Genomic DNA, 25,268 nt, shown 5'->3' on the forward strand with positions numbered 1-25,268 from the left:
ACCTGACTGAACACACGCACACACACACACACACACACACACACACACACACACACACACACACACACACACACACACACAAACACGCACCGAGACGCAGACACACACACAAAAAATTATAAATATATAATGAATTTATTCACTAAAATATTAATAAAAATAATATAATATATTATAATAATATATTATATAATAATAGTAAATTATTAAATTTGTATAATAATATTTATTTTTTTATAATATACTGAATGCAGAGCCTACTCAGAATAAACTTGACTGTCACTGTGTAAATATGTATTAATAAATTAATTTATACATTACGCATAAATACAGTAGGGATAACTTAGAAGTATATAAAAAGTATATAAAAAATTTACACAATTATTTCATGGAAATGTTCCAGCTTTATTTAAATGTATCACATACACTTGTCGTATTTTCTAATAGCATTTTCTGTACAGCTGCTTTGAAACGTAATACATTGTGAAAAGCGCTGAATAAATAAACTGAATAAAATGAATTGAATTGAGTGAAACGGTGTCACCTCAGCTAATGGCTGTTCACGTCTCTTCACGTCATCTTTGCCGCTGTTGTTTGGGAATTCGCTCCGTATCGTGGCCGGGACTTTAGTCAGGATTTCCCTCACAAAGTCCACCTGTCCGAAACGGGCTGCCACGTGCAGAGCAGTTAACCCCGTCTATACACACACACACACACACACACACACACACACACACACACACACACACACACACACACACACACACACACACACACACACACATACACACACACACACACACACAGTTCTCACTTTAACATCACAGTTTTGTTCTGTTTAACGTTTATAAGCAGATGTCATGTGTTCATATGAAGAACCTTGGAGCTTTGGATCTTCAGGGAAACGCTTCCTTTCAGCACCTCCAGAATATGAGTGTGTCCATTCTTGGCTGCCAAATGAATGGCCGTCATGCCCTCCTGAAAGGGTCAAAGGTCAGTGGAATTATCAAAGTTCTTGAGGTTGATTATGATTTCACTTTTCTTTAGTTAGTGTGTAATGTTGCTGTTTGAGCATAATCAACATCTGCAAAGTTACAACGCTCAAAGTTCAGAGCAAAGGGAGATATTTGCTTTTACAGAAATCGCTTCTTAAGGACTACAACAAACGGCTGGTAGAGACTACACCACATTCCTCATGTAAACATGTAAATGTCCGACATGTAAATTCCTAAAATTTACATAAACCCCATCCCCAAGAACGCGATTTATAGATTATCATGACAGAATATGCTAATCAATGACACATAAGCTACATAAATTCATCAACTAACCATTCAGAAATGCTGTCTACATGTTGTCACTTCTGCTCCATCTTTGTCTGACTCCGGTTTGAACATAAAAGGCTAAAAGTTTTTTTTTTCATTTTCAGGACACAAGCTCTTAAAGCTCCACCCCCTGTGCCGGGAGCAGCAGCTCATTTGCATTTAAAGGGACACACACAAAAACCGTGTGTTTTTGCTCACCCTCAAAAAGTGACAATTTTAACATGCTATATAAAAATATCTGTGGAGTATTCTGAGCTAAAACTTCACATACACACTCTGGGGACATCAGAGACTTATTTCACGTCTTGTGAAAAGGGCATTATACCAGCCCTTTAAACTTCTCGTACAAGTCTTTAACTGTTTGCCGGACTCACCGGATCCTCCTCCGTCACTGAAGCTCCGGCCTCCAGAAGCACTTTCACCACCTCCGTGTGTCCGCCAGCGGCTGCCAGATGCAGTGGACACACGCCGTTAGCCTGGACAGAGTTAGCTTTAGTTAGAAAGAGCATAAGATATAAAGGGTAACTACAGTCAACTAAGACATGAAACAAAGTAAAACATTAAAAGAGCATTAAACAAAACATGAAATAAAACAAACATTAACTGAAATAATACAAAATACAAAAAAAAAAAAAGATTTCAGCTGGTTGCCAAGGCAACATTCTTCATTTTAATTTAGTTCAACTTGATATAATACAATTACTAAAACTGAAATAAAAATGAATAAACACTAGATAGACATATTTAAAAAAAAATAAAAATTAAATAAAAACATGAAAAATATTCATTACTTGAAATAAAATTAGTGGTAACTGAAAAAATATTTTACAAAAATAAACTGAAAATAAACTAAAAACAAAATCAAAATAAATACTATATAGACATATTTTAAAAACAATAATAAAATAATACCATAAAAATATTTTCATTTCTTGAAATAAAATAAATGTTAACTGAAATAAAATATTTTAAAAAACTTAAACGTATTTTATTTTAGCTAGCTGTCAAGGAAACAATTCTTATTTTAATTTAGTTTAATTTAATGTTCTAAAATGAATAAAACTCAATTAATAAACACTATATAAACATAATAAAAAAAAAATTCATTACTTAAAATATGTAAAATATGTAAATAAAATATGTTAACTGAAATAAAATACAAAAAACCTTAAACTTATTTTATTTCAGCCAGTTGCCAACTTTTTAGTTGTACTAAATGAACATTTTAAATAAAAAACAAACACTATATAGCTCAATAAAAAAAAAAAAAAAAAAAAATCACAACAAAATAACTTGGAAAATACAAAAATAAAATCTATTTCAAAACCTTGTGTGTGTGTTAATAGTATCTCAATGATACTAAAATAATAAAACATAAAATGATGTCCTTTCCTGAACGGCGGTGCCCTTTAACCCTTGACCTGACCTTGTTGTTGAGTGTGAGCGGTCCTCCCTGACTGAACATGAGCAGTTCTCTGATGACAGCCGCACTGCCTTTAGCCGCAGCGATGTGTGCGCAGGTCGCGCCCTCCATGTTAGCTAGTGTGGCTAATTCAGGCCTGTGCCTCAGAAACAGCTTCACCACCTCAGAGTGATCGCTCTCCGCCGCCAGATGAAGAGGAGTCTGTCCGCGCTGAAACACAACGGCACTAAACCATCCATTATCTGTCAGCTATAGAGTTGTAGGAGTCGGAAAAACAGGATCTTGGGGAATATGAGAAGCCAAATTACCATAACATATAAAGACTTATTCTGAGAATATATATCAAATATCTTATACTACCTTTACACAGCAGAAATGTGCATCTGAAGTAGCATGAAATGGTGCATTTACATGACAATGATTTAAATATGAAATTATGAATATATATTCATGAATTTATGAATCAAAATATGCATAATTGTTTTTTCATGTTATTTAAAAGTGCATTAACTAATGTTAACAGTTACCTTTTTGATCCTAAAAATGTATTAGTAAATGCTGAAATTCACATTAACTAGATAAATAAATTATGTAAATGTTGTTCATTGTCAGTTCATGTTAACTAATGTTAACATATGAAAACTTTTTGTAAAGTGTTGTAAGGTAAATTGTTTATTAATGTAATTGCACTAACCATGTACTGTAACATAATATAATATAATATAATATAATATAATATAATATATATAAAGTACATTTTTGAAGTTAGAAACATTAAAAAGGGTCAAATCGAAATATTGGTAGATTTGAGGGTGGAAACGTGATGCAAGATTAAATAAAAGCATTATTTATGGCAATGTTTCCGTGTCATATTTGCAGCTGACAGAGCTGTGTCACATCACTCACGATATCTGCGGCAGTGATGTCAGCTTTCAGGTTTAATAAGCTGCTGCAAACGTCCAGCTGCCCGCCGACGGCTGCCAAATGAAGAGGCGTCTGCTTTCTCTGTGAACAAGAGACATCCAGTTGAGTTTCTCCGGCTTAAGTCACATGAGGGGCTTTCGCACCGGATAGTTCTAGGATCTAGCCACCAGGGTGTTTCCCCGAGAACTAATGGTTCCCATAGGAACGTTTTCCTGGTTGCATTCGCACCGCCAGTAGGAACTCTGAAGTGACGTAAGCTGCACTTGTTGTTGTGACTTTTATTTTGACGGTACGGCAGACCTTTATTTTGACGGCACTGAGAACGCCAGAGCCTGAGCAAACAGTGCTCGCATTCTCTGTGTTCATTAGTTTACGATCTGTCTAACAGTCCTGTCTAATACATTATTAGATAGTTATACATACAAAGTAGACAGTAATGAAAAGTTATTAGCGTATGCCGTGTGGTCGATGATGTCCAGTGTCACTAGCTGAGCAGAAATGCATAATCATGTTTCACTTGGTCTCCTCAAAGTCGCATTGGATTTTCTCCTCAGTGTAAAGGTTTAGAGGCCCATCACTCACTGTTTTCCATGTTCGTCGAGTTAGTTTCTGGAGTAAATATAGACTATAATCTGTGTGTTTACACAGCCTTTTTTTAAAACGGCGGGTGCAGGTGTTTTGCGTGCATTCGGCCAATAAGCGCACACTAACGTCACGTATAGTTCCTATAGTGCTGGTTTAGATCGACTCTGACGTAGGAGCCAAAAGGAGTTCCTAGAACTAAAATTGTTTCTAGTTCCGAACACGCCAAAAACCGGGAACTTCCGCCAACAGTTCTAGGAACTATGAAAATGTTCCTCCGGTGCGAAAGCCCCTATAATCTCTGCAGAGAGCTCGGCTCTTACCAGAGACAGAGCATCAACGCTGGCCTGATGGGTCTCCACCAGTAACCGGACGAGCCACGCCGACCCGCTCTGAGCGCTGAGGTGAAGAGGCGTCAGGCCCAGTTTGGTCTTGGCGTTCACAAAGGCCTTATGGGACAGCAGGATATCCACAATGTCTTGATGACCTTGTTCTGCCGCCAGATGAATGGCGGCCTTCCCCTCCTGTTGATATTTCACAAAAATCACAATTCATGAATCAAGTTCTTCAGGACGGAAAGTCTCAAAATAAAAGGCTATTATGTAATACAATTATTTAAAGTGCCCCTATTATGCTATTTTATAGGTACCTCATTTTGCTTTGGATGTCTCTCACAATAGGCTTACATGCATCCAAGGGATCTGATCAAAGTGGATTTGCTTTGGCAGCAGAAAACAGCGTCTTCTCGACATGAACAACTCGGACCAAACTCTTCCAGTCTCAAACTACAGTGTTTGAGGGCGGGGCAAAGCAAACGCTGTTCACCAGTAGCCAATGAAAACCATAGACTGATATTATGCAGATGTGTTACAAACCTATGTAGGTTTAAGCAGGAAGTAAGACTGAAATTACTGACGACTCGTTTCAGGCAGTTCAGAATCGCTTTTTTCTTTTGGGAGAAAATAACTTTACTTGTTGTGCATCTTTGAAACAGAGCTTTTACATTCACAAACAGCTTTATTACACACTACATGAAAGGTAATATCCAAAAAAAGCATAATGGGGCACTTTAAACTGCATGCTACGTATTAAATACTACACTAGCAAATAAATACTATTGTTACTAATGTTACTTCTAAAACATATATTTTTTTTATATTTCTTTGAAGTTTCTTGGAGTAGCATGGCTAATACAGCAATTATTCAGTATCATATTACCATCTGTACTAAAATAATTAAAACAAACTAAAATCTTAATACATACTATAATAGTACATAAACAATGCTAAAGTAACACTGATCCAGACGTGTCAGTAATAAGCTTAAGTGATTAATCGTCTTTCTGACCTCATCAAACACGTCCACTCTGGCATTGTTTTGCAGCAGGACCCTCACGACCTCTGTGTGACCCTGATCTGCGGCCAACAACAGCGGAGACCAGCCGTTCTGTGACACACACACCAACATATGCACAAACACATCAATACACAAGCTCAACTTTATCTACACCAAAATGTTTACAGTGAAGCTACTGTGCCAAACTGACAGAAAACATGCAAAATAAAGGTTTGCATCCAGAGTTATTATTGTTAATTAAAACTATTAAAACTATTTTTTGATAATTAAAATAAAGTTAAAATGAAACAAAATAAAATATTATTGTTAGATGAAAAATAAGTTGCCCTGCCAACTAACTGAAATAAGTTGAAGCACTTGAATTGCTGACTGGAAATCAATCAAACTGAATTAAAACTAAAACAAAAATAAAATTAAAACTAAACCTAAAATAAATTAAACCTAAAAAGTAATATTTAAAAGTGAAAAAAGCAACATAATTACTAAAAATTTAAATTTAATTTAAAATATAAAAATAAAACCTTATCCAAAATAGTAATAAAAATGATAATAGTATATAATAAAATAGCACAAGCAAAACCATTTTATTAGTGTTTTGAGGATTTTTTCACCAAATGTTTCTGCTGAACACAAAAGAAGATATTTATGAAGAATCTCAGTAGCCAAACAGTTGATTGGACCCCACTGACTTTCATAGTATTTTTTTCCCCACACTATGGAAGTCAATGGGGCCCACCGACTGTTAGCTTACCCATATTATTCAAAATATCTTCTTTTGTGTTCAACAGAAGAAAGACACTCATACAGGTTTGGAACAACTTAAGGGTGAGTAAACGATGACAGAATTTTCATTTTTTAACCCCCTGAGGTCGGCTATCGCGCCGGCGCGATAGGCTCGTTTTTTTCCGTATGAGTGCAAAAAAAAAATTAAAAAAAAAATATTAATTTTTATCTTATATGCTTGTGTTATACATCAATCGATCCCGTTTAGTGTGTATTTTTTTGTGTATGCTCATAATAAAAACAAAGTGTTGTGCTTTTCGCCAAATAAAGAAAAATAAACATGATGCGAGTTCTGCCTACTCTCCGTCAGTGAAGTCAATTCTGAAACGCGTCCGAAAATGAACTGTAACTCAGCGAATACTCAGTCAAACAGGCATACAGTCACACAGGCATGAAGCTTGAATTCTCTTCTTTCAAATGAAGTAATTTTATAAAAAACAAATATTCACAGTTTATATAATATGTATGTAAAGAGAGAGATGTCAGTCGTTCTCATCTCAGCTAATTAAGTTTTAATGTGACTCCGCCTACGGAGAGCGCGCTATTCAAACGCAAATGTGAGGCGATCCATACAAACCTGTGAAACGCCCACATCCGCTGGATAAGGCCGGTGAAACCATGGTGAAACACTGGATGCGTGGCGTAAGCGTCTCAGCTGCGTGGCGTGTCCGTTTTTATTTCGGCTCCCATCCATGTTAACAGTTTAGAGTTTGCATACTGCCTGTGTGAGACGCGCGTCTCAGGCGCGGCACGAGCCGCGTGGAAAACGCGTGCATTCTAGAAATAGAACCGACGCCTATTTTTCACGCGACACGCAAGCGTCTTGGAAGCGTTTCCATGCAAAATTGAATAGGAAAATCTGTTTATTTGTCATTTTGACACGAATACATATTAATAAATGTCCTTTTGATGTTTAAAAGTGTCTAGGTTTTGACATAAATGCAAATATAAATGTAATTTTACTAAATATGTTCGATTTTCAAATACTGCTGTATTGAATGAACAGCTTTTAGCAAACTCTATTGCTATACTGAGATGAGGAATATATACTGTATGTGTTTTGTCAAAAATAAAGTCATCAACTAACTAATGAATCCTTTACTTTGAAATACGTATGATAAAATGTATACTTTAGTTTTGAAAGACGTTGACTAGTTTTGAAAAGATTATAAAGTATGTATGTGCATGCATATATATATATGTGTGTGTGTATATATGAAGAGTTCAGATGCAAAAGCCTCTAAATGCCATCTGAAATTTTCTCCTAGAATGATCATTTTTATGAAGCTTGTATATTTAAGTTAGCTATAGGTGACATACCTGAATGAATGGCTCATTAAGTATGCAGGGACGTAGTCTCACCAGGTGTGAACTACTACATATGCATGATGCTGTTGGAGCGTTTACGCCCCATCCGCATATTGGCTTTCCAAACTAAAAGTGTTTCACAAAACTAAAATCAATGTATCGTTTTTTTGTGAATGATTAGGCAAGATGATTTTCATATCATTTTGAAGAAAAAACACTAGGCGATGAAATCCATTAGTCAAAAGTCTTATTGCCACATATTTAGTATGTGTTTTGTGGCCTTATTTCAGAAACTTTAATTTTTAGTTTTTTCGATAACCATGCATAAACATTATTCTCTCAAAAATGAAAACATGTACATACATGTGGCTCACATATTATGGAAGTCCTGTTTGTGCTATATAGAGTGAATTTACACCTTTGCCATTAATATGTTTATAAGCAACTGAAAAAAGCACAAATGTCAGGGCATGTCAGGGCATGTCAGAACATCTCAAGGACCCCAAAAACACCCCAGACCCCAGAGGGTTAAGTGAACTATCCCTTTAATAAAGTGCCAGATCACTCTGGGATCTTTCTGAGATGTGAAGCAGATCTCATGTTGATTCATACCTTGCTGTGTTTGTTGATGGCAGTCTGGAGTTGGTTGGTGGGGACGTTACTGAGCATCTCCTGAAGAACGGCAGTATTTCCCACCCTGGCGCTGTAATGAAGAGGCGTCTCTCCACTCTGAGTAAAGCAACATGTTCAGAATACTAGCTTACTGAATACTAATCAGATTGGTTTAAAAATGTGCATTGGGTCATTTTCACGTCCTGCACCACATTGTTTAAATAGCAAATACATTTGTACCCATCTGTGCGCCCATGGGCTGCTGGTCTGAAAACGAGATGTGTGTTCAGGCACATTGTTGGCGCGTTGCTATTTTGAGGAACTGAAATAGACTGAGCCATTGACCAACTGAAACCTGGTCTAAAGTCAATGGCGCAATATATATTTTTTGTTATTTAAAGAGCGTGTTAGTAATGTGCGCCTATAGGCGGATCCACAACGCGCGTACACTCTGCTTATTACACACACACACTCTGCTTATTACACACACACACTCTGCTTATTAAACACACCCATTACTCATTGAGAGAATAGGGACAACCCTTTTAGACCATGCGCCGGGACCGCCGACCATTTTTCCCGTCATTAAACTAGCAAAAGTGGATTCGGACACGCCCTAAGTGCACTTGCGTCGTGCACTTTAGACCATGCGCTTAGATAGTTAAAATAGGGCCCATTATGTGACTGGCCGACACACACCTGTCGGGTGACGGCAGTGATGTCAGCATGATGCTCCATCAGGGTCTTGATGATGCAGATGTCCTCATCTGTCTGATGCACTGAGTCCCTCCTGAGCTGAGCTGCCAGGTGCAGTGGCGTCTCACCGATCTGCCAAACCACCACCACGCACAAGCAAAGCATGCTGGGTTTCATTTGTCTCAGGTGCATTTGTAGTTTATCCCGTCATTACCATTTATTTATCTTTGAGTCTGACCTGGTTCCCTTCACGGACGCAGAGCTCCGCCTCCTGATGGCTTCTCTCATTGGTCAGAGAGTTTAAGATCTCCTCCATCACGGGAGCGTGACAGTGACGCACCGCAACATGGAGAGAGTTTTCATCAACCTGAATAAAAAAAAAGATATAAAAAAATAGATAGACAGATAGAATGACAGAAAGATAGAATGACAGAAAGATAGAATGACAGAAAGATAGAATGACAGAAAGATAGATAGATATAGACAGACATAATGACTGCAAATAAATAAATTAATAAAAAAAACAAAAATAATATATATATATATATATATATATATATATATATACAGGGCCTGAAATTAACACCCGACCACACGCCAAATGCGGGTGAATTCTGCAATTGGCGGGTAACACTGTCAATCTACCTGCCACATTGGCAGGTAGCCAATGAGAATCGACCCTTCACGGGGAGTTTGATTGACGGCGATCTGGCCAATCATAATCCGCCGAATCCGCCTTTTTTTTTTTGTCCGACAAATAAAAGCAGTCAGGAGAGTTCAACGTTGGATGATTTGAACTTGAAAAAACGGAGTGTACTGAGTAGACCTACTGACAACTTTCCGCAGTTAAAACTACATTCCTTCTTATGTTCATTCATGTTTATTTTATGCTATAAATTAACTAGAAGGAAGAGATGATCGGTTCACAAGCAGCTTTAACTGAGGCACCACAGCGATCTGTCAAGACACATTACAGAGCCACAAAACGGTATTGTCTAAATTTCTTTAAAAATGACCAAATTTTAACGTTGATACTTTGTTTAAAATCAAAAGTAACCAGGACTGTCTTGTCTGTCAGCGTGTTGTCTGCTGCGCGATGTGTTTTTCATTGCGTGAGATCATGGTTTGGCGTGAGCTCGGTGTAACTTGTCGGACATAGCTACAGTAACTAAAGCGGCTGGGTCTTTGCGGGGTTTTTTTTGTAACTGTTGTTATTTGACATTTAAACGAAGTCAGCCATACGCACCAAACGCGAATATGCGTCTAAATTCGCGCCTGACGCGCTATTCGCCTCCGGTGTGAACGCACCATAACGGTTCCTGAACGCTGTAACAGCTGCCCAGCGATCAACACAGCCGCGTGTGATTTGTTTGCATAGCCTACGAGCTGCACTCGGTCTATATCTGTATTCTAAGAGTTATTATTACTTGTATGGATCTCGTTAATAACTTGACAGCACTTAAATGTGTATTCTTACAAGTTAAAGAACAAATGTTTGTGCAGTTCCTTTTTTTTTCACCTTTTATGAGGCAAAAAAAAAAAAAAAAAAACTGGCTGGTAAAAAGTCACTGTGGCGGGTGGATTTTTAAATCCACCTGCCACAGTGGCTGGTGGTCAAAAAAGTTAACTTCAGGCCCTGTATATATATATATATATATATATATATATATATATATATATAATTTAAATCTTAGTATAGCTTTATCTTATATTGTACGAAATATATTTTTAAAAAGTGGGGTGGGTGGGTTGAATTTAATTAAAAAAAAAACTATATTAAAATGTAAGCACTAAATAAAATAAATAAATATTATATATATATATATATATATACACACACACACACACACACCTTTAATTTCAGTTTTGTGTTTCAGAAATTAAATTCAACACTTTCTTATTTAAATATAATTTAATCACTAAAATTTTTATTATATATTTACTCAAAATTACAAAATTATAAATTGTTTGTTTGTCAATAATGTTAATATATACAACCTCATTATAAAATGTTACAAAAGAAAAATGTTATTAATATATATTTTTTATGATTCTATATCATTAATGAGTTAGTATGTATTAACATCATTTAATGTATTTTATTTTAATATTTCATTGTTTAACTTCTGCTTGCAGTGTCTCAGCTCAAGATGCAGCATCTCTCCAGGAATGTTTGGTAACGTACCTTCGATTTCCAGGTGACGTCGCCGCCCTCCTGGATCAGCGCTCGCATCATCTCCAGAGCGCCGTGACGCGCGGCTACATGCATAGCGGTCTCTCCGTTCTGATGAGAGAGGAAAACACTGTTTCAGTGCCATGTTACAGAACATCCAGTATAACTGTGTGACCCAGTGACGCCCCCTTCTGACGACCTCCTGCTCTGCGTTCACATCCGCGCCGCTCTTCAGAAGCATCTCAGCCGCTCTCACACCGTCCTTCACTCTCGCTGCGATGTGCAGAGGGGTTTCCTGCGCCTGAATACAGGACACACACACGAACCAAGGGTTTGCTTTCGTTCCCTGTAGATCCAATGTATATACCAACTACTTTCCTTAATTTTTTAAGGCGAAACCTTTTTTTTTTTCTTGCACTGATACATTTTGTAGATTCTTTCAAATCATTAGTTAACAATGAAAAATACTTATAAAGTATTTATTAATCTCAGTTAATGTTACTGTCAACATTTACTAATACCACTGTTATTTTAGTAAAACTGACATTCTATTATGGATTTTATTAATAGTTTGATGTAGTTTTTATTTTATATTTTGTCTTTTATGTCTATTTGATCTTTTTCTATGTAATTTTACTTCAGTTTAGTTTTAGTTATTTTATTAATAATAATAATAATAATACATTTTAAACTAAATGAATATGAGAATTGTTTCCTAGGCAAGTAGCTGAACTAAAACAAGTTTTATTTTCTAAAACAATAAAAAAAAACATTTTTTTATTTCAAGTAACAAAATGTTTTTAATGGTTTTAGTTCACTATAATTACCCTAACTTGTGCATTATTAAAATAAAAAGTTAGCAATATCATTTAGCCTAATGAGTTAACATGAACTAATAATAAACAGCTGCATTTTAATTAACTACAAATATTAATACATTTACATTTATGCATTTAGTGGATGCTTTTATTTAAAGCGACTTACAAAAGAGGAATAAAAGCAATTTGTCAAAGAGCCAACAATATTCATAATATACAGAACCAGGTTTATTTATTAGACAGCTAGATTAGGAAGCAAGCTAGAGGGTATGCAAATGTTTTGTTCATTGTTCATTAATGCTAATTAATGCATTCAATTTCACTAAACTCTGATGGAAATTTCTGGTGTAAATGGTAACACTATTTTACAGTGTCCTTGTTACATATGTTACATGTACTTACCATAGTAATAACAGTAAATTATGCAAAATTACATGTAATTAACCTTCAACCAAATAGTAATTCTACCTTTACCCTATTGTAAGTACATGTAGTTGCTTAATATTACCCAGTACTTAAATATATAATTACACTGTAACATTGACACCTCAAAATAAAGTGTAACCGTTTTTTTAAGGTGTTCTCGTTACCTTTCCTCCCCTGAGCTGCACATGTGCCCCGAATCCCAGTAACATCTGCACCACCTGTGGCTTGCAGTTCTCCACTGCGATGTGAAGAGCCGTCCGTCCATCTTTAGTGGTGGCGTCCACGTGCGCCCCCTTCTGGAGCAGAGCCTTCACTACAGCCGTGTGGCCTTTCTTAGCCGCGGCGTGAAGACAAACCGCCCCTGACTGCCAAAAATTACACAACATCCAATTATGCACAATAATACATTATATAAATGTTTAGTAGGGGTGGGAGAAAAAATCGATTCTTAGATGCATCGCGATGCGGACGATTCTGAATCGATTCACAAATGTCAAAAAATCGATTCTCGGAAAAAATTTTTTTTCTTTTTCTAATAACGTAATATTGACGGAACGCAAAAGGCGGAACTCTAAGCGGACGTGCAGTGCGCGTGCAGTCTTTGGCGCGCACATAACAGACGCATGATGGCTGAGTGCCAAATTCGAACGGCACCCTCTTCGTTAAAAGCTAGCGTATGGAAAATTGGCAATTTCATTGTTACCTATTTAGTATTTTTGTATGAGAGCTGCTTTCTGTATTGTTTAGTTTTCACATCAATATACTGTAAACCGATCTGTTATACGTACGTTATACTGCCCTGCAATATGTGCAATGCCATTCACAAAAAGTTACATTTTGACTGTGCTCTCTGCAGATGTTCATTCACTTTTTTTGTATAAGCTGTTTTTGATTGTGGTATACAGCAAACATTTCAAGTCATAACTCTTTATTATTTAGTTGTGTATAAGAGCGGCTTTGTATGTTACTAATTATTCAGAATATGCGTAAGTCCACAAGCATCATATGTATGAGAGCTTCTGGTACATAATTCTATATTCAGGGGTGCAAACACATGTATGGTCAAAAAAGAGAGAGGTAATCGAAGCCCTCGTCCCGCGGCAAATATCCAGATACTACATTGCCACCATCCCCAACCCACCCCTATAGGCACATAGAGTCAAATGAAATTTAGAAAAACTATCTTGCACTTCTTCTTGCTTTACTGCTACTTCCTGAAAACAATTTCACCTAAAGATTTGAATAGCTCTTTTTGTAAAGAATTAATAATTCTAGGATGATTGGGGTAATTGTGTTGGGTAGGCCTAGTGCATCTGCATAGAAACTAATAAACAAAATACAAATATAAATACAATAAAAGTAAACACAAATACACGAGAAATAAAGCAGTGCTTTATGTTTTTCAGGTAAATTAACTGTATTAAGTATTAATACAGTTTATCTTTTGACAAAACGTGATTTTTCTCTTTCTCTTTTGTTGTTTGATTAACTTTGGTGACACAAACAGCTGCAGGTATATTGGGTGCTGTCCCTTTAAGACAAATGCACGTATCTAATACCGGTTTTATTTTGACTGCGTTTACGGGGAAACTCGTTGAGACGGACACTGGCTTTTTTTTCGTGCACATGTCTGTTCAAACACAAATGGATAAGAAAGAAAAGGGAATTCGGTGTTCACGAACTTCACGTGCTGTCTGCGACTGCGTGGCTCTGTGCGCCGACAGACCATCTACATTTGGATGTTATTAAACATAATATATATAGCCTGAGTGATACAGCAAAGACAACGTCGGCAGTATTGACGGCAAAATAGGCTACAGAATATTTCGTTCTGTAGGCCTATTGACAGGGGCAATATTTGAAAATCGATAATTAGGCCTATTTTTTAAATTACAATTATATATGCATTTGTCAAAAACGAGAGACTTTCAAGCATCAAAATGTAATTTATTAATATTTGCGCCTTCTATTTTGTCTGAAAACTTCCAACACTCTTGCGTGTCGCGTGAAAAATAGGCGTCTGTTGCGGTTCTATTTCTAGCACACGGTTTCGGCGCGGCTCGAGAAGTGTGTGTGTCACGCAGGCATTGTGCTCTAACACAAGCTCTAACCAGTTAACATGAGAGCCGACATAAAAACGGACACTCCACGCCACGCAGAGAGAAATGTGATGCAGCGCGCGGCAGATCCAGAGTGAGACAGAAACACTAGTGGTTCACGCTTGCGCACATACTGCTGGTTTTGGCGCGCAGTGTTCTGATGCGCTTATTTCCTATTTACTTGTTGGTGGACGCAATCCAGAATTACTGTTGGTTAAATTATAATCAGACCCTCTCAAATCCCCCCCCCCCCCTCCTTAAAAAAAAAACTCTTCGGATCTGCACGATTCACACAAGTCACCCTAACTGACGTGAAAAAAGCGGGAGGCGCCGAAAAGCGCGCTGTTTGCACCCCTGTATATTTTTGAACGAAAACTGTTTGTGAATTTGCTACAGCAAAATGTTTTTTTTTTGTCTGAAGGATTATATTGCTCATTGGAAATAACAAGAGGATGTTGGTTAGAAGTCTATTATTAAATGCTAGAGATTCAGAATATGCTGAAGTTTGTATTAATTTACTACAAGTACGCTGCTAGTACAGGCACACATTTATTTTCCTGTTGGTTCTTTGCAGTGTTCAAATCACTTCCATTTGTTTTATTAATAAAATTAATATAGGAAGATGGAAGTAAGTTCGTTATGGGTCATCATAAATACTTTGCTTTAAAAGTACCAAGTAAATAAAAAATTAAAAAATCGTTAATAATCGATAATCGTTACCCTCTGAATCGTAATCGAATCGAATCGTGAGGTGCCTAGATATTCCCACCCCTAATGTTTAGTCACAAACAGTTCAGAAAACAACATCTAAACAGGTGCTCTGTATCTAAACAAACATTTTACCCTTCAACAACCAGAGTTATAATATGAAACACGATTTGATCTTCAGGCTATCACACTTGTGGTGATCAATCTACTAATCTAATCTAAGCTAGTTTCTCTGATGTGTTCAGTACCTTGTTCGGCATGTGCAACAAGACGCCTTTCCTCAGGAGCGTGAGAGCAGTCGCAGGGTGACCGCACTGGGACGCGATGTGCAAAAGTGTGTTGCCGTCCTGTACGGGATCATCCGGAAGAGATTCATTAGAAACATGTTCACGGATTACAGCACAGGGAAATAACACATTTAGTGTTCAAGACCATAAAAGAGAAACATATGCAATCTCTTTATTTCTCAGTTCTTTGTTTTCTAGACAGCAATTACATTAATGATATATTTGAAAACAAATGGAAACTTTTGCTGAAATCTCCTGCTTATCAGATGTTTCTCCTGAGAAACAGATTACAGTAATCTCATCATATGTATCTTTTAACAACATCGTCTCAAACTGTGCTCTAATTTGCACTCCAAGACTGCAATTAAAAGTCAAAGATCTCAATATGAACTCCACATTCATTTTGTAGCTCTATACTCCTACTGTTGGACAACTATTGACTCGTTTGTGTCTGTTTTTATTCCTCAACTTTAAATTCTGTCTTTAAATTTTCTATGCATTTAGTATGTGTAAGCAAAAACAAAAGGTTTGAAAGCGAATCACCTTCGTTCTTGCTAACACACATGACTTGAACTTCTCTGTGAGGATCTCGACGACATTGGTGTGTCCCTGCTCTGCTGCGATGTGTAGAGGAGATCTGTCCATCTGAGACAGAAGAGAAAGAAAGAAGTGAACAAATCAGCAACAGCCACATGACAAAAACACACCTCTATCATGTACAGTATGCATGGACAGATATATGGATGGATGGATGGGATGAATTGGCAGAAGAATAAATGGATAGATATATACATGGATGGATGGATAGATGTATGGATGGATGGATGGGCAGAAGAATAAATTAATGGATGGGTGGATTTCTGAGAGAAACAGCAAGTTTTTAATTGAACCAAACATAATATTGTGAAGTAGAAAGATTGAAAATAGTATTTTCTTGTAAACCATACTCCAATAATATTTGTTTTATTTACAATATTTTTTTTGAGAGCTACTGTTTGCTTTTGGTGATTCATATTGAGACTTGTGTGTTTCCTCTCTTTGTGTCTTTCTGTCTCACCTTGTCTAAGATGTTGGGACTGGCCTTGCAGAGGTATAACAACTTCAGCATGTTCTCGTCTCCTTCCAGGGCGGCGATGTGCAGAGGAGTCTGCCACTCATTCTGTGGACAAACAAGGCATGCTGGGTAATTAGCTCAACGCCGCGCTGTCGAATCCAGTTGGAGAAATCTCACCGAATAGGAAATCTGCATGTCAGCTCACACGATTTGTGCATTTCAAACAGCAGCACAACACTGACTTGTATGTTCTGTGTATTAGTAAACCTCAGTGTCTCTTTATTGGTTTTGGTGCTGTAAATAATATGAGCGTGTGCGCTTCAAATAGAGATGAAGCACTCGGATGCTCTCTAATGAACACAGGCGTCTACTGAACGATGAATAACTGATCAGAAAGCACTTAAATATGAAGCACAATCCATCAGTGCTTCTTCAATTTGGGAATATTACTGTATGATGCACATAACCTACAAGTTCATACTTGCTCACTGGCCTTTAACAGGACAAACATCGTCCTCCATCCATCCACCCTTCAAACTCAACCTTCAATCCTTTCCAAACCTCACAGAAAACTCCTGATCCTTCCAGAAACTCCCAGCCGTCCGACGTTAAAGCTAACGCTCAGTGACAGTGAAGACTGGCTTCTTTTCTTACATTTCAAAGTAGGATTTTTGTGTGTAACCCTTTTTCACGTGGCCAGAAGAGAAACAACCAGCTCCGTGATGATCTTCATACCTCAAACCTCTAATGCTAGCATAGTGTCTCCAACAAAACTAGAGAAATATGAACATATGTCGAAAGGTCCTTTCATTTTCATGACTTTGAGGTAAGAGGTTCCCTTTCGAATGGTCACTTCGTATTGCGTCTGCTAGACACGATGGGGAAAACTCCTTTTTCTCCGATTACTGAAGCCTTTTATAAAACAACGCAGTGCTACTGCACAGCCATAACAGTGCAGTGATCTACACACACGGACGCTTGATCGCCAGAAGCCTATGCCGACTCAGCAGCAAGCCAAGCCAGCGCCTGAGCGATGACAGCGCCCTCATCAGGCGAAACGCTTCTCGCCTAAGCGTCAGGGACCCTGGCCTAGGATTACGCTGGACCCTAAGACACCAAAGTAGTCCTGATCATCCAGACTGGAAGAGGGGAGGGTTAAGTCTCGCTGCGGTCGGACCACCCTCCAAAAAGCCCAGTGCTCCTCCAGATGTTGCAATTGCAGGCTATGTGCCCATCAAAGTTCACGCACCCTTGCAATTGACTGCTGTTATAGCGAACAAAAAATAAATAAAATTAATCCGCTAAAGAGCACTTTTCCTCTTCCACACAACAGGGGTGACAGGACCCTACGCAAATGCAGCATATTTTCATCCTCACATACACTCAATTCATGGGTATTACAGCAATTATGGGTAATTAATACAATTACTGTAATGCACAGGAGTCGGTTATAATCAAATTACAACTATTTTTAATCATTTGAATTATTTTTAATTTCTTAAAGCATTTTAGTTTTTAATAAAATTACTAATATTTAAATTCCATTATAGTCAATTTTACATGGCGTGTTTCTTTTGTCTTCAATATTTGGTCACACTTTATATTAAGTGGCGTTAAGTACTATGTAAAAAAATAAGTACAATGAACTTATTGTGTTCATGTTGTATTGTAAAACACTTTTGCTGCTATCGAGGTGTGATACGGGTAAGGTTAGGACAGGTGTGGTGGATTGGGTGGGTTTAAGGGTGAGTTAAGGTGTAAGGGAAGGGTCAACTGTGTAATTACAAATGTAATTACATAAATTACAGCTGTAATTACATGCAGGAATTTTTCAAATGTAAGTACAATGTAAAAACATGTAGTTACACAATTAAGTACATTGTATCAAATTATTAATTTCAATCTAAGTACATAGTACTTAAAGCCACTTAATATAAAGTGGGACCCAATATTTTGTAAGAGCACTAGAGATGAATTAATGTAGTGATGAATATTTGCCATCATCAACAACAAAACATACATGGATTTATTTTGGCTTCATAAACATTGCCATGGCAGAAGATAATTTACATAAAAAAGCAGGAGAGGAACAGGGTTGTTATCGTTATTTAAAACTAAACCTATTAAAATTTTTTTTTCATTGAAATAAAGCTGACATAAAATAAATCATAGATATTAGATGAAAACCTAGTGGCCAAGCCATCATTTCGTTTAGTTAAAGTTGAGGCACTAAAATGACTAATTAAAAAATAAAATAAATAAAAACTAAAGCTGAACTAAAACTAAAATAAAAATAAATTAAACCTAAATATTAATAAATAAAATAATAATAATAATAAAAAAAAACTTTACAAAAGCACTTTTTTTTTTAATATACATCTAGTACAGTCATGAAACTTTAGAGGGCTCAGGCTGATGGTCCTTTACATGCAATCTGCAAGCAATCATTTAATTACCGTATGGCACAAGCTGATTGGCTCTGTTGATCCTGCAGCCAATGAGATTGCTTGTTCAACATTTAAATATTCTGGTCTGAGTTCCTCTGAACCCCTCCACCTCCCCCAGCTCCACCTGCCTAGATCTGCTATGTGATTTATGTTTTTATTATTTATTTCTATTTATGCAGCAGCAGCATGTCTTACATTGTTGTCTGTGTATATATTAGCAGTAGCAAATCCATACTTGCTCTGCAGCAGTTCTAGTCTGCCAAGACCAAATACATTAACATACTAGAACTAAAAATAAAGTGAAAACTGAAAATGTAAAAAATAGCTAATTCAATATATATACAGTGCCAGTTAAAAGTTTGGAAACGTTACTATTTTTAATATTTTTGAAAGAAGTCTCTTATGCTCATCAAAGCCTGCAGTTAAAAACAAAAAAACCAAAAAAAAAAACAGTAATATTATGAAATATTATTACAATTTAAAATAATGGTTCTCTTTTTTAATATATTTTAAAATGTAATTTATTTTTGTGATGCAAAGCTGAATTTTCATCAGCAAGAACTCCAGTCTTTGGTGTCTTATGATCCTTCAGAAATCATTCTAATATGCTGATTTGATACTCAGTTATTATCAATGATGGAAACAGTTGTGCTGTTTAATATATTTTTTTGGAATACTTTTTTCAGGATTCATTGATGAGTAAAACGTTAACAGCATTTATTCATAAAAACAGCATTTATTCAAAATCAAAACATTTCTAACAATATAAATCGTTACCATCACCTTTTATCAATTTAACGCATCCTTGTTGAATTAAAGTACTAATTACTTAAAAAAAAAATAGTTATTGTTCCCAAACTTTTGAACGGTAGTGTATATTGTTACAAAAGATTTCTATTCTAAATAAATACATTTCTTTTTAACTTTTTATTCATCAAATAATCCTGAAAAAAGTATCTCAGGTTATAAAAAAAATATTAAGCAGCACAACTGTTTCCAACATTGATCATAAATCAGCATATTAGAATGATTTCTGAAGGATCATAAGACACCAAAGACTGGAGTACTTGCTGATGAAAATTCAGCTTTGCATCACAAAGGAGAACCATTATTTTAAATTGTAATAATATTTCATAATATTACTGTTTTTTTTGTTTTTTTGTTTTTTAACTGCAGGCTTGATGAGCATAAGAGACTTCTTTCAAAAACATTAAAAATAGTAGTGTTTCCAAACTTTTGACTGGTACTGTATATATATATATATATATATATATATAAATACATGTACTGCGTTAGATTAAACTGGGAAGGGTCATAGCACTTGCATATTGTTGCCCTATTGTTAATTTAACTGCTTCTATTGTTCTCATTTGTAAGTAGCTTTGGATAAAAGCGTCTGCTAAATGAATAAATGTAAATGTAAATGTAGTATGTAAGTAACACTAAAATAGCCCTGAAGAGGAATCAGTCATCTGTACTGGATGTGGCTGAACTGATCAGCAATCACACTCTCTGTCTCTGATCATCCTCAGAGGATAATTGTCACGGATGTTTTTGAGACTGTTGATGGGTCTTCCGCTACAGACAGGAGGAAGGAAAAGTCATTAACATGGAGACAGAAATGGTGAGCAATCAAAAGGGGCAATAATGTCAACAAGGCCCTCGGGTACAAAATCTGCCTTTTCCTTATTCAAAACTCCTCTAAAATCCATTATCTCACTTCCATCCATTACCTCAATCCACATTTCTGTCATTGTCTCGTGTCTTTTCTTATCAAAGCTCTCAGTGGGATCAAATCTGTTCTTCTTTTCTGTTCCTGGCTCTCATATCTGGGTCAATTTACTGTACAATTGTGGTGGAAAATGCAAGTTCATGCACTGCCTTAAAGAAACCTGGAATACAGTTGCAGGAAAAAAGTACGTCTGGATTATTCAATCTAAACTAAACACAAATCACATCAATAAACAATCAGTCTGCATAAACACAAATTATGATACATTTCCATTCAAAAGTATTTGAATCCCCAGGCTAATGACTTCTCCAAAAGTGAACTGGATTCTGCTAATAACATGGAAAAAGAGTTTTGAGTTCACTTTTGCACTGAAAATGTAAGACTTTTTAATACTGTGTGTCCATAAAGAACAAACCCATAATCTCAAATTAAATCATATATCATGATTATTTTACTTTTATTAAAAGGCTGGAGCACATATTCAATGAGCACTTATATATAGCAATATAAAGAGCAATACAATTAGGACTTAATATTGCTTATCAGCAAAACATGGAAACTGCGAGTTTAAAATACTCAAAACATGTTTCATTCAATATGTAGGTCTACTGAAAATGGTTTATGTATCAATATATCAATACATACGAATTAGAGGTCGACCAATACTGGAGTTTGCTAATACAATAATAATGTGTTTAAAGAATGGTAATAAACAGATTATTGTGTTGATACTTTTAAAATCTATATTTTTAATGACCAGCTCCCAGCTGCTCATTCAAAAAGATGAGGGAGATAAAATATGCAAATATCCAAATACACAATTGGCAATGTCATAATTCACCAACAGCAGATCATCAGCTGTTCATAAGCTCTCAAACTGTTTCAAACCTCAAGCCTTTTAGAGCTAGTTTTATTTTAACTAGTTTATTTTGAAGTTTAATAATGACATGAGGCTGTATCAAGATTCCTGTTTTCCCTGGATGTTCATGGTTTGATAAGATTATGTGTACACCAATCGAAGCCCAACGGAAGTCGTGTGTATGCAACAGGACAACGACTCGAAAAACAGGACAAATCAACACTAGAAAAGCCTTTTGCATGTGTTTTGCTTGTTCATTGTGATGGTGTGTGTGTGAGTTTCTGTGACCTCCTTACATTCTGAGAGTCCGGATTCGCACCAAACTCCACCAGGACTTTGGCCATGTCAACGTCTTTCCGTCTGCAGCAGATGTGAAGCGCCATGTCTCCGTTTGCCTGGAAACACAATTCAACCATCACAAAACAAATCAGATGCATTCATGCTGGAATGCAAAATTGGGTCATATTGCTTCAAAACAAGCTAATTTGATTCTGGATTTGATGTTACGGGTCAGTGACACATGAGGATGTATAACATCTTCTTTGTATTCATGTGTTTTTGAAAAACTTTTATACTAATGTCAACCTAAAAAAATATGTATTGAGTAGTGTCACATGACAACAAAGAGGCTGTACCAAATTGACTTTTTGGCGGTAAAAAGGTTTTCAAATATTCATAGTTCACTGCTTTTTGTTAGGATATAATGAAAGATTTTAAAGAGATTGAGACATTTTTCTTTTTGCTGTAACTTTCTCAATGAATTGCATTTTAATGTATTTATTTTAAATGGCGTTGATAGATATTCCTTGAGCATTAAGAGTTTAAAGAGTTTATTGTGCTAAATTCCCACACCAATAAAATAAATACCGGTAATAGCCTAATGAACAAATTCTCGTTTGTTTTATCGAGAATTTCAGCCTTTTTCAATGAGACTTTTATTTTTTACATTTTGAGCTGCTGTCATTGTCTGTAAGAATTGCATTTTGATGTATTTCTTAATAGCTTAATAGATCTGGGGCGGGGGGAGGAGATGACGACTATGAGCATTAAGTATGAAGTGTTTCATTTTAAGAGCTTTACATCTGAAGAAAGCTACATTAAATTTAACCATAACTGAAAACATGTTAGTCAGCGCCACAAATGGAGTTTGGAAATAATAGACACTTTACATTACAGTTACTTAACTCCACTTCATTTATTTGACAATTCAAATAGCAAGTAATGATCGTATGAATGTGATCCTCAGGTCTGCCAAGTCATGTGGCGCTTACGGTCTTCACAGCTCTGAGCTGAGGCTCTGATTGGCCGGAGAGGAGTTCCCGTACAATCCCAACATTCCCGGCTTCGACAGCCAGCAGCAGCGGGAGGCAGCCGTCCTGGATTGACATGAAAACTTCTCAGACCTTTCCAACAATATGTGTTTTACAAGCTTACAAAAAGATTTGATTCTAAAACCGTGCAGTGAATGTTGTAATATGAAACATGACACCGCCCACTAGGGGGAGGAGCCTGCTAAAAGGTTAGCAAACGAAGTGTTTGTACCTTGTCTGGTGTCAGACGAGCATCTTTGCTGCTGAACTTGAGCAGCGTCTGCACGACTCCGAGTCCTCCGGTCGGTCGAGACGCCGCGTAATGCAGGGGCAACTGATCACTGGGCTGGACGTGTGAACAAGAGTGAAATGAGATCAGTGTGAGAATAAAATACTATAAAAAATACTGTGTAATTCATGCTTTTTGGACATGTTAATACCATGGTATTCTTTAAAATACAGCATGTAAACTTTAAGAGATTTATACACAAAATGTTGTTTTTATCTCTAGAGGGTTTGAAAATTAAACATTCAGTGCTATGGAAACAACTTGATTGATTATTGTGATGTTTCTTGTGAAAATATTTGAAAAATTAAAATTAAAATAAGACTAAGACTGTAAACATAATCAGCAGTTTTGAGGAGTTGTGCCCATTTCCTGTACAAACGGGAAACGTTTTCTGAGACGTGTTTGTGGTGTTGGTCACGATCACGCATTCAGAGGTCAGTGAATAATCACATTTAAAGACTGTATTAACACAATACAATGCCATTTACATGATTAAAAAGGTGCAACAGTAAGAAATGTGTTAGCGATGGCCACATATAACTCGATACAGATGTTTAAATGTAAAAAAAAATTTCTTTCTGAGTAAGAAATTATTTTAAAGACTAAAACATTTAAATGAATGCATACTGTACAAAGATGGGTAAATTGAGCATCTTACCCCTGCTGGTAAATTGGGATCAGTTTTTCTTGCCAGTAGTTTGACGATCTCATCTTTGGAGTGAGCGGCGGCGACATGTAACGCTGATCTGCCGTCCTGATCAACAAAAACAACACACAACAACAGCTATTAAACACAAGATTGTGATTGGTTTTCAGTGGTATTCTCTGTGTATTTCAGGACACTGAGACATGTGTATACCTCTGTTTTTCTTAGGGTTAATATATATTTTAATCTAAATGAAATGTTGAACTATGGCCTGAAGTAGTTTTTGGGTTAGTGAGTTAAACGGCTACTATCATAACACTGATAAAATAAGGAGACATTTTGAAATCGTTCATTCTAGTGAAATGAGCTCTGAAATGTTGTCAAATTGCTGTAAACCTCCCCATCTAACAAACATATGATCTACAAATGTTTTTCTAACATTCCAATTTAGTTAGGAAAATGTTCTCTGAACAATCAAACAAAAATGTTTACCCCAACTTGGTAACACTTTATAATAACTGCATGCTATTAATCATTAGTTAAGCATTACTAAACAGTTAATTCATAATTTATAAAGTATTAATAGACATTAATAAGCAGTTTCTAAATACAGCTATAAATGCTTTATTCTTGATTTATAAGCATATCTACAGTATAATGTGTTTAATAATTGTATTTTCATACTTTATTAATGATCAATTTACCATTTCTAAATGAAGTATAGCATTATTTATAAACTAGGTGTTGTTTATCTCCTTTATAAATGCTTTACAAGGCATAACTAGTCCTCACTTTAGATGAGCTCACAAACATAGTGAACTGACCACTACTAAATACTTTATAACTACCTGAATTAACCATTAATTACTGTAGAAATACATGTTAATAAAGCATTTATTAACACACTAAGTAACTATTACTATATGTCTGATTAATAATATGTATTTAAACAGTTTATTAATCATTTATTCACACGTTCTAAGTGATCTTATGAACCACTGACAACTCCTAAATAAACGGTTTGTAAATAATGCAATACTTCATTTAGAAATGATAAATTGATCATTAATAAAGTATGAAAATACAATTACTAAACACATTATAGATATGCTTATAAATCAAGAACAAAGCATTTATAACTGTATTTATAAACTGCTTATTAATGTCTATTAATGCTTTATAAATGACAAATTAACTGTTTACTAATGCTTAACTAATGATTAATAGCGTGCAGTTATTATAAAGTGTTACCAAAAACTTGTTTCTGGAACATTCCATTTTAGAATTTTTCAAGCATTCTTGCAATGTTACTTTTGAATGTTTCCTGAACATTCTGAAGCATTTAAAAAATGTATGACGAACATCCAACTAAAAAGTTTCATGAAAGATGATTAAATAACGTTTTTGTGCT

At 35.9% G+C, this 25,268-nt stretch overlaps 1 protein-coding gene across 1 annotated transcript in view; it reads right to left on the minus strand.

The window, feature by feature from the left end:
* Positions 1-25,268, minus strand: part of trpn1 (transient receptor potential cation channel, subfamily N, member 1) — a 41,791-nt gene that overhangs the window by 9,817 nt on the left and 6,706 nt on the right. The window contains exons 3-23 of the mRNA XM_079879761.1: positions 23,870-23,965; positions 23,155-23,268; positions 22,884-22,988; positions 21,909-22,007; positions 16,578-16,679; positions 16,064-16,165; positions 15,482-15,580; positions 12,591-12,791; positions 11,382-11,483; positions 11,195-11,293; positions 9,248-9,376; positions 9,013-9,141; positions 8,314-8,430; positions 5,602-5,700; positions 4,578-4,778; positions 3,655-3,753; positions 2,752-2,958; positions 1,700-1,801; positions 880-978; positions 545-697; positions 1-6 (exon numbers count right to left, since the gene is read on the minus strand). The exon at positions 1-6 is cut by the window's left edge and continues 102 nt beyond it. Coding sequence (XP_079735887.1) covers positions 1-6; positions 545-697; positions 880-978; positions 1,700-1,801; positions 2,752-2,958; positions 3,655-3,753; positions 4,578-4,778; positions 5,602-5,700; positions 8,314-8,430; positions 9,013-9,141; positions 9,248-9,376; positions 11,195-11,293; positions 11,382-11,483; positions 12,591-12,791; positions 15,482-15,580; positions 16,064-16,165; positions 16,578-16,679; positions 21,909-22,007; positions 22,884-22,988; positions 23,155-23,268; positions 23,870-23,965 — 2,460 coding nt within the window. The remainder of the gene's footprint in view (positions 7-544; positions 698-879; positions 979-1,699; positions 1,802-2,751; positions 2,959-3,654; positions 3,754-4,577; positions 4,779-5,601; positions 5,701-8,313; positions 8,431-9,012; positions 9,142-9,247; positions 9,377-11,194; positions 11,294-11,381; positions 11,484-12,590; positions 12,792-15,481; positions 15,581-16,063; positions 16,166-16,577; positions 16,680-21,908; positions 22,008-22,883; positions 22,989-23,154; positions 23,269-23,869; positions 23,966-25,268) is intronic.

Source organism: Squalius cephalus (genome assembly GCF_949319135.1).
Source record: "Squalius cephalus genome assembly, chromosome: 8".
Lineage (NCBI taxonomy): Eukaryota > Metazoa > Chordata > Actinopteri > Cypriniformes > Leuciscidae > Squalius > Squalius cephalus.